The following is a 12926-nucleotide window of genomic DNA, read 5'->3' as shown; positions in this document are numbered from 1 at the left end:
AGAAAGTGGTAGAAAGCAAGGATAATGGGTCAAGAAGTGGTGAAGTATTATCCCACAGGAAAAGTCTTTTTGGTTTCCTAAAATCTCTTCTCCATCCCTCAAGGTTTTGAAAAGATTATACAGAGAATAAATAAGTACAATCTAATAGATACATTTAAGGATCAACAATATGTGATCCTAAATGAGATAATACAAGAGTCAGTCTGTCTCAAAGCATGTTTTTTCGCTAAAAATGTAGATAATTTTTAAACACACACACGCAAAAAAAAGAAAGAAAGACAAAAACATTGATACATGCAGGTGTTAGTGCATAGGTTCCTGCAGAAAACGAGTATTATTGGGTAGTCCATTGAATCACCTAAACATCACAACATGAATTTGGCATAGTTATAGAAATAAATAAAATGACTGTCTTTTAAATGGAGATCATTTTCACACCCTCCTAGTCCCTTGATTAACTTATCATTTAAATATAACTCTATCTATATACACAGTATCAATGAATAATAAAAGGAAAAAGCATAAATCAAACAAAGTGTACTATAGAGCTCTGAGTTGCCCTATGAAGTGTCTTTTAAATCACAGTAAATGTAAAATCTTGGTAAAAATAAAGTGAAAAATAGTCTGAAGACAGAAAAGAATGCCACAAATGGAGATCATTTGTGTTTTAGTTCAAAGGAGCACAGGAGGGTGTGATCAATCCTCACAAATTTGAAGGGAGTTTAGAGCGGACAGACTGAGGTTCTAGATCAGATGAAAAGGCAGCAGAGTCCCTCCGTAAAGACAAGGCTGGTGAGGCCCCGGAGGAATAAGTCTGGTGAGGGTGCCCCGGAGACATCTGGATTGGAGGAGTCATGTGCCCTGGCACTGAGCTACAGGGTTTGGGTACAAGAGTAGGAGAGGAAAATGGAGAAGGGTAATACCCAGTTTCTATTGAAGAGCAAGGAGTTTGGTGGCTTAAGACCTGGGCCACCTCCTGGGGCAGGGATGAATGGGAGCTAGATAAAAGCTTTAGGTCCTCAGAAAAACGTCCCAGAGGGGAATCTCTTCCTGTACTTTGTGGCTGGCTTGGAAGCTGTGAAGGAAAACAAGTTTGAGGCATGAGCAAAGAACTGTGGGATCCTGTGACACTAGAAGGGTCACTGTAGTGGAAAGTCCTGCCTGCCACAGGGCTTTGAACAGTGGGACTGGGTGCGACTGGAGTAAGGCAGGGTGAGGCGTTTGCTGAACCATACTGGGCCAGAGAAGCCAATGCAGACCTTTCCAGTGACATCTGGTGAGGTAAGCAGCCAGACTGGAGGCCTGCCAGGCTAGAATGGCTGAGGGAAGATGGGGAGCCCTCAGCAGGCTGCTGACTGTGCTGTCCTCTACCAGAGGATGGGGAACCTTGTGGAGGGGACTGGAAAAGGTTTAATCCACTGGTAGTCCTGCCTCCTCCAGCAAACTGCTGCAGAGGAGCCACCTGAGGAGGCTTGGCAGGTGGTTGGTTTTGGGGAAGCTGACCAGATAGAGAATTATTAGATATAGGGCTCTGACAGCGAGAGGAACTAATAAGCCCAGAAGTAATTCCTCCAAGAGAACAAGCTGTAGATCCTGCTATATGGCTTCCAATTGTGCCACTTACTGCTCTGCCTATATGTCCTCCAGTCACTCCTCCAACTGTCCCACTTGAACCTCCACCTAAATGGCTAGTTGTTGATCCACCAGAAGTCCTCCCCATTGATCCGCCAGAATTTCCTTGTGTTGAATCACAAGAAAATCCTCCAAATGTTCCCCCTGAGGCTCCACCATAAACCAGTCCCACTGATCCATCAGAAGCCCGTCCCAGGGATCCTCCAGTGGTAGTCACTGCCAGTGATTCTCCAGAAGTTCCACTGACTGACCCCCCGGAAGCTATTACCAGTGATCCTCTGGAAGTCCCCCCAATTGATCTCTTTGCCGTATCAGTTATGGGCCCACATGTATTGGGTACCACCAATCCACCTGATAACCTGCTACAAACAGTTTCCACTGCTCCCTCAGATACTCCTACCTTGGTTTCCCCTGAGATCCCTCCTACTGATCCACCATTAGCTCCTCCCAACCCAGAGTGCCCACCAGAAGTCACTTCTAACAACCCAGTTGTATAGTCCTCTCCCGCCCAGGAAGTGTCCCCACCAGTGGCCCCTTCCACAAAACCTCCAACTGCTCCACCTAAAGTCCATCCCGTAGCACCACCACAAGCTCCAGCTAAACTTCCACTTAGTCCTGACCCTGTGCTTCCACCTATAGATCCTTGGTGAAAGAGGTTTGAGAGAGGTGGTGTACCAGAGCGGAAGGATTTTTGATTTTGTGGTTGAGGGTGCAGCTGGGCCGTACTAGATGAAGGTGAACCAGAAGATGAAAACTGACCAAACGGGAACACGGAGGTTGCTCCTCCACTGGACACAGGCCCAGACCTGCAAGGTCCGCGTTGTATTCCGCTACCTGAAGCATGCTGGCTTGAACTAGTTGCCCCTGAACCTGATGTAATTTGCTGGGCCCGGAAAGACGCCAGCAATGGCATGTCTATCCCAGTTTGCAGCTTAGAAGGTGTGCTAGAAGGAGAGTCCCCAGCAGAGCCAGGTGATGTGGATGAAGGAACAAATGTGTGAAACTTTTTAAGTCGGCTAGGAGGGTCCTTCAGGGAACCGAGGACAGAAACTGGAGGTCTGAAGAGCGTTGATGGGAGGTGGGGATGGTGTGTCAGGGCTATGGCTACAGAGGTGGTGGCAGCTGCTGCCTGGAGAGGTGCTTGGATGAGTGGGGCCCAGATGACAGGGGTAGGTGAGGGCGGTGTCTGTGGTGGAGCGTTCTGCATGAGGTGGGCACAGTGGGCCATGTCCCTGTCATGCTGCACAATCTGCTGGATGATCTCATTCTCCTGGTAGTTGAGTACACCAGAGCTGAGGTCGTGTTGCACCTTGTGCTGCAGGATGGAGTTTTTCTTGCCTTTAAGAGCGCATGTCCATGCACACACAAAGACAGACACACAGAAAACAAGAGTGAAAAGTAAGAGAAGAAAGAATATTCCAAAAACCCTTTCTAAAAGAAGAAGCTAGCATAATAACAGGTATGAACGAAAAGGATAAACATTAGATTAGCTTTTAGTGTGATTCCATAAGTAAAAAGGGGAAATCGTAAAACAACCATTGTGTCAGAATATTTTGGTGAACAATATTTTGGTGACATGCTTGATACAAAATAAACACTGTAAAAAAGAAAAAAGAAAAAAAGACAATAAACCTGGAGGTATCCCTCTCAGAGGGAGTGTGTAATTGATTCGTTTTTGTTTTTCAGTTTGTTAGCATTCTTGTCCATAGTTTTCAAGATATCATTTTCAAATTTTGTGTGACGGTAGATACCAATAGCAGCTCGAACTGAGTTAACTGTGATGAAAATCAGGTCAAAGTCAAGGTCACACCAAATGTGAAAATTAATAAAAACTTAAAAAAATTTTTTTAATGGATTCCCTTAAAACTTCACAATAACATACTAGGCCTTGGGGGACATGAGTGCCTAGGTTGGCTAAGCATTTGACCTTGACCTTCATTGTTAGAGCCGAGGTCAAAGTTGACCTTGAAACTTTTTCTCCAGAAACCATACCAGGTTATATATCATACAATCCTGATCAAAATTTTAAGACCACTTGAAAAATGGCAAAACATCATATTTTGCATGTTTCAGCCTGTTTCAGTTTAAGCGCTGTTTTCAATAAATTGCATGTTTAAAAAAACGTTTTGTCTCACATTTCTTCTTGTTGCATGTTGAAGCTCTACTTGGAACCTTGTTAAGATCCAAACACGCAAAATATGATTTTTTTTTTGCCATTTTTCAAGTGGTCTTTTGATCGGAACTGTATGAAAGAGCATGAGGAGAACACATATTTTTTTTTTTTTAAATATTATGTCCTAAGGCATCACAATGATGCCATAACAGGCTAACTATATAGCCTTTATTAAAGTCCTTGTCCTTCGGAGGGAGTTGTGCTCTCTGAGTGCTCTTGTTCTAAAATGCAACATCTATGCAACAAAAAAATTTATGTGGAAAAAATATTAATACTAAATCTGAAATTCCATTTTAGAATAACAATTATCCTGTGTTCATTTGTTCATTTAACTATTGCTTACTAAAGCTTTTTGTGCTCCGTCACGTTTTCACTCTGGTAATGTATGTACTTTGAAGTACCTGTGAGGTGTGCACAAGGTCAAAGAAATAAGGTGAGCGTCATTATGGCAGGCATATCAACTGCTAAACTACCCTCTTAACAAAATGTGCACAGTCTGGATGCTAGAGTCCATTAGTCATTGTTCAGTGGCTGCGCTAGCAGTGATGGGGTTAATTCACATGACTGCCATTTTCAATTTGGTGTTAACAAAAGGCTGTGAAATCTGATGATACTGCAAACGCTATAAGCCCCAGATCAATCTGTCCAATTTTCTGTTATGACTGGTGTCAGATTACTTGAGCTTTTTCTGTGACGTATTGGAACTATTTTAGCCAGCCTGACCTTGCACCTCTTGACCTTTTATCACCTGCACACTTCAAATCAGATTGTGCCAAGTCCATCAAGAGAGTAATTAATTTGCAGATTTCACCTGTTTCAGTTACTTTATTAGGAAACATGGTGTACATAGGCATCAAGCCCAGGAGAAGGGATGGACACAAGAGACCATTTCACAGAAACATTCCTATCAGCCCACCACATCTTTTTCAAAGCAGCCATTTTCTACAAAGAGACCCCCTAAAGCATTTTCGCTATCTACCATTCTAAACATAGCTGAGGATAAAACAGCATGCAGCGAAGGCTGAGTGATGATACAGGCATGCGTTTCATTGTGAATTTTTCATCTGCCTAGGCTGAGCCTGGGAACAGTGATGGATATGGAGAGAATATCAATTGTATGAGTAAGAGAAGTCACACAGGGATTTTAAAACCGGAGCTCTATCTGCATGTTTATATGCAGATGACTTTGAAAGTAATTTCAGTCACTGAGTATCACTGAGAACAGTTTTAAACCCCCTAAGTTTTGTCTAAGAGCTCCAGTTCTGGTTTGAAAGTGTTTGCTCTCTTGATGGAAAATGCTATCAAAACTCACTAAATGAAAATATGTAGTACTGGTTTGCACTTTGGCTTAAATGGATGAGACTGGATGTGATTTTCTCACCAATACGGTCCAGCCGGTCCAGAGCAACAGTCTCAAAGGCCCTTCTCATCATAGGATATTCCTCCAGTACCTCATTGAAGTTGTCAACAGACAATGAGTACAAGCGGCAGTACGTGTCAGCTCGGACGCTGGCTGTCCTTCTGCCCCGTGTTAGCAAACAAATCTCTGTAAGAAAACACAACAGATAAGACATGAGTGTTTTCTGGTGTTTAAAGCTGGAGGTCACCTGCAATATAGCCAGAATTTTTAAAAAATGTATACCCGTGGAAGTAGTACTTTTTACTAAAGGCTAAACTAGGAACGGTGCCAGATGTTTAATTATTATCAAATTACAAACACAATTTCAACTAAATAAAACCTTTCTGAAGAGATTCTGATCCAGCGTATTTCACAGCTCTCTCCACCACCATCATCAAAATGAGTCAATGTATGTTCAAGTTTAAATATATTTATAGATTTTATCTTTTTTTTTTACAAGCCATCCTCTCTACATAAAATACACGTATTTAAAAAAGTAAACAAAAAGGTATTCTTAGTTTTTTTAAAAAAAAAACAAAACAGATATTTATTATTTTCTGAAGTATATAATTTCATGACTTTCATGTTTTTTACCTGATAATACAGCATGTAAACTGTAACATATAATTTAACAGAAAATATTTTCCTGTTTTAGCAAAAATCATTTTGTGCAGCAGTGCAATACTTATTTTTTTCACATGTCTGCCAGCCCTTATCTGCCAGAAGTACTCAGGAAAACGAATGCTTCATTTACTACTGTACAGTTCTAATTCACAGTCCCGTGTGTGGGTACAACTATGTCTCTGCTGCATGCAAATCTTGTTTATTTAAGTGGAATATTGCTGTGGAAGAGTTTGAATTTGCAAATAATCATATATGTGCATCTGGGCTGCACAAACGCATGTTAATATAGCGTGCTATATGTGTGTTTGATCATGACAGTAAGGCAATATATGAAGACAAGATACACTATGTGCATATAAATATGCTTATATAAAAATGATGTATACATAAGTAAAATATAGTATATTCTATAACTTTATATTACATTAACTTTGACTTGTGTACATATATATTAATAATAGTCATTTATACCATGGGATTAATAGTTTATTAATATCCTTTCTGTTTAACATTTATATCATCACATCAAGCTGTCATCCCCCTTCCTGTGGTCTGTATCGCACTGCCTGTTTCTTATAAACCCAGGATCCAGCTCATTCTGACACTTATCCTCTCAATAATGCCACACTATACACTTTCTTTATATGAGATCAAATTGTTTAAAAAATCCCACTAGAATAGTTTGACTCTCAAATGTAAAATCTACTTTTCATGTGCTTTTATTTTATCTATTAATGTGTTAGATCTTCTTTTTGCACATATCAAAAGCCTCTTTCATCAACATGGAGACATGACAGAGAAAAGAAAACAAACAAAAAAACATGTAAATTTCTCTGTTGTGCAAGTTTTCATATGTGGCTCCATTGAAAGTGAGCTGTGTGTGGGCGCATGATGTAAAATGGATGCTGTCAATGATCCAGGGCTTGTTAGAGGCTAGACACAATCAAAGCTAATCATATCAGTTTCTTTCATCCTGTTAAAATTAGTACTCATATCAAAATATCAACAAAGCTATAATATGTATATTATATATATATATATATAATATAATATTTCTACCAATCACATGAGGACAGACCAAGATAAACCAAATTAGAAAATAAACAAATGTAATGTCGTTATTCATTTAAACTTATCTGCGCTAGGCTCTTTAGGCTACTGTCTGCTGCTGTCTTATAGTTGCATTAGTTTCATCTTCCTGCATCTGCTCACCTTCATGCATTGCTTATGGAGCAGTAAAGACACAGGTAAAGTCAGATAGTGTTAACCATGTTACATTATTGTTATTACATTATCATAAGTGCAATATATATATATATATATATATATATATATATATATATGTATATATATATTTATTTATTTATTTATTTATTTATTTATTTGTTTATTTTAAAGTTACTTGAGGAAGGTTGGGGTTGCAGTAGCATGGAGCAAGGGTAGCATGTTGGCTGTTTACCATGATTACACAAACATTATGCAGGAGTAGTAGTAATGGATAGTATATATTAATTTTAAATAACATGAATAACTGAAACTTAAACAGAATGTTAAACTACAGCTTGTTAGGGAGCTCATTCTCTGGACAATACTTTCTTTAAACCTATTTTCTTTAACATATTTTAATAATAATAATCGATTGGATTTATACAGCGCTTTTCAAGGCACCCAAAGCGCTTTACAATGCCACTATTCAACTTAAAAGAAATGCAGCTGTGAAGTGTAAAAGTGAGATCATTGGTCATGGTATTTGAATGCAATCTATAATGTGATATCTAGAATCCCCTATATCAGTATACTTTCCTAAATGTTGCCTGTTCAAACAAGGGCAGTAGAATTTTATCACAATTTTAAAAAGAAAAGATATTTTATGAAAGTATGACCTCATGTAGCCTTGAAGAACAGGTCAGAAGATCAACATAATTTAGCTTAGAATGCCTATATATTATTCCCTTTATGCTTATATATTGTCAATACAAAAATGGCAGTAAGAAACAGGGTGTTAGATCACCATAGCATTAACACTTTGAACTTCAGTTCATTTTATTGACCATGACCTTGGTGTACATAAGAGCCTAATGTTCTTTGGGGGAGATTTTATTTTCCTTTACCCTGCCCAACCCTCTTATACTGCATACTGCAGATACAAAAACATTATTCTTATCACGATCTGCAAAAGGAACTCATTAACCTAAAATGAAAGTCTTCATGGTGTAGCAGTTGTCAGTGACAGATATTGGTAAGCACATATAGACTATATATAAGACATATAGCACTATAGAGAGAAAAATGTAGCCACTGTGACATTATCCATTTGTTAGCGAAATAAAGAAATAAAAAATATATGAGTGAACAGAGCAATTTTGGCTTTTATATGACAAAAACAAACAAAAAAAACAACGTAAGATGACAATGAGTTTCACAAACTACTGCGCAGAGACTGCCCTGGCTTCCATTAGGCTAAACAAGCCCTTGTATTCTTCTGGTCACTGAGTGTGAAGTGGCTATGATTGTGTGCAGTGGTTTGAAAATTGAGACAAGGGAACTGATGAAGAGAGAATGCATGATTTGGCAGCGAAGCAAGTAAGAAATACACTGTGTACTAGGGCTGCTCGATTATGGCAAAAATGATAATCACGATTATTTTCACTGAAATTGAGATCTCGATTATTTGACGATATTTATTTAACCCTTTAAGACCTACTATAGAACCAAGTCCGCCAGAGCTTATATTATATTTTTACATGTTGTAGAGCCATTTGTGGGAGCATTTCAATTTGCTATGCAACTGTTATAGCCCATATTTTAATAATATGTATGCATTAAGTCCATAGTAACTACATTAATTGCAAAAAAGTGCAATAAACTACAAAAAAAAAAATTGAAAATCGTTTTTTTTTTTTTTTTTTAACATATATTACTACTTGGAGAAATTTAAGAGGTTTATCCTTCAAAACTTTAAATACAAAAAAAGTTGCAAAAAATAGTTTACAACAACAGGAAATTTATTTTGAGTGTCTTCATAGTTTTATTTTGGAGATACACCAATTTTTATATACTGCAGGAAAAGCGAAAAAAAACAATCCTATGATGCAAATTTGCAAAGAAAACAGCAGGTGCATCAAAATAAACTATTTCCAGCAGTGCAATTCGAGTTCTAAGCATCCCAGCAACTATTCAGAAAAGTCAAACATGACCAGTATAGGTTTTTAAGGCCTACAAGTAAAAAAAACTACAATTTCCGCGAAATGACGTCACTTCCGGTTTCGGCCAGCAAATGGCGGACATGTGACAGTTCGTCTGACGTCTGTTTCGCTGTGGGAAGTGTTACGAACAGCTGATCGGATCGGCAAAGCGTGTTTCTGGAATATTATGTTTTTGTTGCTGCAAGCTCTTTTTATGCAGTTTTTGCAAAGCTTTATGTGGAAGGAAACCGTGACCGAGGACAAGCTGATGGTAGGGCTGGGCGATATGACCCAAAATTCATATCTCGATATTTTTTAGCTGGATGGCGATATAAGATATATATCTCGATATATTTTTTTAAAGCCATAAAGTAAGAACAAAAAGAGAGTTCTTAGTCAAAGCTGTGTCCCAGATGTCACACAGGCACTTTTATTAACATAGAGCAGATGTACATAAAATTTACTCAAAAATAAATTATGAGCATTTATTAAATAATAATGCTCCATAAATAAAAGAAAACAATGTTGTTTTTGTGCATAACAAAAAGCTCACAATTGTGCAGTCAAAATGTAAACTAAAAGACGCTGAGCACAATAACAAAGACAGATTTCACAGCTGCTCTGTTCCCAACTTGTACTGCGTGACTGACAGCCTGGAGTTTGAAATCCGCTTCGCAACCGCGTCTCTTAACAGGTGCCATTTATAGTCCTTATACACAGTAGGGTAATATTACGTTGAAGCACAGTACGTATCACTCCGCGAGGCTCAGCCGTAATGCTCCGACAATCCATCAAGCGGTGCAGCTCCGTAGCTTACTAAAGTCGTACTAAAACATTTTTTGACAGATTGCTGAGCGCCGTGTTCCACATAAAATCGGTTCGCGGCCATCAAGCACAACCAGAATTCATACATAAGGCGCACTGTCAACTTTTGAGAGAATGAAAGGATTTTAGTCCGTGCAGCCCCTCTGGGTTGCATGGCGTTAGCGTGGTTAGCTCGTTAGCATGGTTAGCTAGCTAACACGTTGACGCCGTCCAGCCCCACGCACGGGGCGATGCGCAGTAACTCGTTAACGGAGATTTGCCGTGTCCATCTTGTCGCTTCCTGCAGGTGAAGCGATGGGGGACGAGGAGGAGTTGTGTTCAGTGAAGGAGAGGCGAGGCCGAGTAACATTGCGTAAAGACGAAAGTGGACGAAAGAGAGGCAAACCTGCGGCTCCACAAGTATAATTATAACGTAACATAGACTATATCGATATAAAGGATATTGTCACATCTTATATCTCGTATAAAAATATATCGATATTTTTTAAAAACTCGATATATCGCCCAGCTCTACCTCATATGCAGTGTTTTACTGTTTGTGTGTGAGAGCCTGAATGGACAATACCTAAGTTAGCAAGAGAGGTGAGTGGATGTGAACGACTGAGTAAAACAACAGTCTATATACAAATTTGCAATGCTTGTTTGCAGATGTGTTGCGAGTGTGTGCTGGCAGGGTAGCCCTGGCTATAGCTGTGCTGGGGAAGGGGGGTCCATTTCTCACAGCACTGCTCCAGTAATCCCCTTTGGAGAGGAGTGTCACAGCTCTGTATTAAATCCTCTTGTTCTGTGGGTTTCTGCAGGAAGTCAGGTATTGAGGCACAGTTAGCTATCAGGCCTGTAACTGAGTTTGCCGAAAGAAAGGGAAGCCAAACACAGGTTCATCTGAACTCCAAGTGTTATAAAAAGAACTCAATAAATATATACATGTAATAGCCACAAAATTAGTATGCTAAAAGCATATACGGTACCTTGATGGTCAGTATTAAATATTTATATGTTAGAAGCGTCTTGGGCCACTGAGGAGCTGTTTTTTGAGATATGACTTTATCAAAGTCATGGACTAATATATATCTAATTGTGATCTATTGTTAATGGTGGTAGCAACTTGATTGCAAAAGAACTCCACGAAGAGCAAAAGAATACCCAACATAGCCTAACAGTTCGGCCATATGACTTCTCTGTGATGACAAGTCAGAAATTTCACATTAAATACAAACTTGAATAATTCTGCATTATAGTATTGCTGTATTTATGTTTTGTTCTCTATGCATATATTTTGTATTCATTTTATATAATTTGAATGCTTTGGGTCTCTATTGGAGCCTACTCTAAAATGTAAAACACAAACTATGCTACACTGATGAGCACTTCTGCACTCCATTTCAAATTGAGGCTGCTTTTGTTGATGGTTCATAAGTTACATTCAATTTATTTATGAATGTTCTATTCCCATTGCTTACTCACATCTCTGACTCATCGCAGTGCTCCCCAAATCCTGCATGAAAGCATAGAACAAGCTTAGATGGTGTCGCTCTGCCTGTGTTCTCTGAGGGGTGTGTGTTTTCTCCTCAAACTGACTTCTGCTTCTACAATTACCCTTTACTGTTTGGTCTTTACTAACACTGAGACAGTTCTTTATCGGTTCAATTTCTGGGCTTTGTTATTCATAATGAACAAAGCTATAATATTATCAACATACAAAACAGCTGACTGGTTGTGATCAATATATGACATGGTGATAGTATTCTTTTGTCATTCTTGTTTCCAGTACTGTATTTGGGCATGCCAGTGCTGAAGACACAACATTTTACCATTACCATGATACACTCCTTTTTCACACTTAACTGACAATGCATTCATTAAAAAAGAATGAGCCTAATTAAAATTGGATGTTTCTCTGCTAAAAGAGGATGAAGACATCACCCAGTGGAAGCCCATGTGTGTTCACCAAGGTCAGGATACATATAGCCTTCTGTTGGATGATGCAGCCCATGTGTCCCAGGCTCTTAGTACAGGAACGATGGCTCCCCTGAGCCCCTCCACCAGCTCTCAAAGAGGCAAAGAGGAGAGTAAATTGTGTGTGTGGGAAAAATAATAAGAAAGGAAGAATCTAGAAAAAAAATGCACCTGGAAAGAGTTTTTTTTTTTTATATTTGCTAAAATCTTCTTTACGACAACGTTTGCAATTCTCATATGTTGGATTTTATGTGTGCGAATGAAAACTGGCTGAATGTTGTGCAGTAAAGCTTACCTAAATTGACCTTCCTTTAGTCTACTTGCCAAAATATTCTGGATACCGTAATATTATTTAAAAGCATGTATCAAAACCTGAATCATCACTGAATGGCACACATCAAATGAGAATACAGCAGAGCTGAATGCCAGTAGAAGAAATGACAAGTTCCAGCTGTCTTTTGACATTTTACAGGACAGCTGTTGTATAAAAATGTTGGCAAAACTAGAAAGGGAATATATTTTTTCTCTAAAGACAAGTCTTGTTTTTGGAATCATTAATGATGTTTTTAATATACCCGGCATGCTTGTCATAATGATTGCTACACAACTAGAGAAAAAAAACACCAACCTGGACAACATATGTCCCTGTGATTTCCAACAAATATCCAACCCCTTTTATCTTGACTCCTGCAGCTCCCTGTCTGTCTATGTGCATGTTTTTTTTTTTTCTTTCTTGGGCGTAGCTGCTCCTTTCAGCTGCTGACACGCATGCTCATTGTTATTTTATAAACTTCTGTATTATATCAAACCAAACTTTCCTGCTGGTCTTTGCCAGAATGTTCTGTAACCCACAGGTGTACGGTCAGGTTGGTACATTAGACTGTGCCTTGTGTACCAGCCAGCCTTCTTTGCTCCCAGTCACCTATTTGCCAGGCTTCACCACCTCCAGCCACATTTCTCATTAAGTTCCACTCCATTCTGCTCACTGCTCACTTCATCACCAAAATGCCAAGCTGCCTGGTCACTCCCTGCTGCCAATGCAAGCTCCCTTCTCCTCCTGCTCACCTATTGGCTCATTAACTTCCTGCAGCTTCTCCTCCCACTCTGCATGCCTCTGATTTTAGAGCTCTCT

The 12926-nt window shown here is 39.1% G+C and overlaps 1 protein-coding gene across 1 annotated transcript in view; it reads right to left on the bottom strand.

Annotated features, from left to right (window-relative positions):
* Window positions 1–252: 252 nt before the first annotated feature.
* The window catches only part of hcn4 (hyperpolarization activated cyclic nucleotide-gated potassium channel 4), a 74791-nt gene continuing 62117 nt past the window's right edge, over window positions 253–12926 (bottom strand). The window contains exons 7-8 of the mRNA XM_026173185.1: window positions 5187–5351; window positions 253–2970 (exon numbers count right to left, since the gene is read on the bottom strand). Of these exons, the coding sequence (XP_026028970.1) occupies window positions 704–2970; window positions 5187–5351 (2432 nt within the window). The 3' untranslated portion in view covers window positions 253–703. The remainder of the gene's footprint in view (window positions 2971–5186; window positions 5352–12926) is intronic.

This window comes from Astatotilapia calliptera, chromosome 1, assembly GCF_900246225.1.
Source record: "Astatotilapia calliptera chromosome 1, fAstCal1.2, whole genome shotgun sequence".
In the NCBI taxonomy this organism is placed as follows: Eukaryota; Metazoa; Chordata; class Actinopteri; order Cichliformes; family Cichlidae; genus Astatotilapia; species Astatotilapia calliptera.
This window is presented reverse-complemented; position numbering and strand designations above follow the sequence as displayed.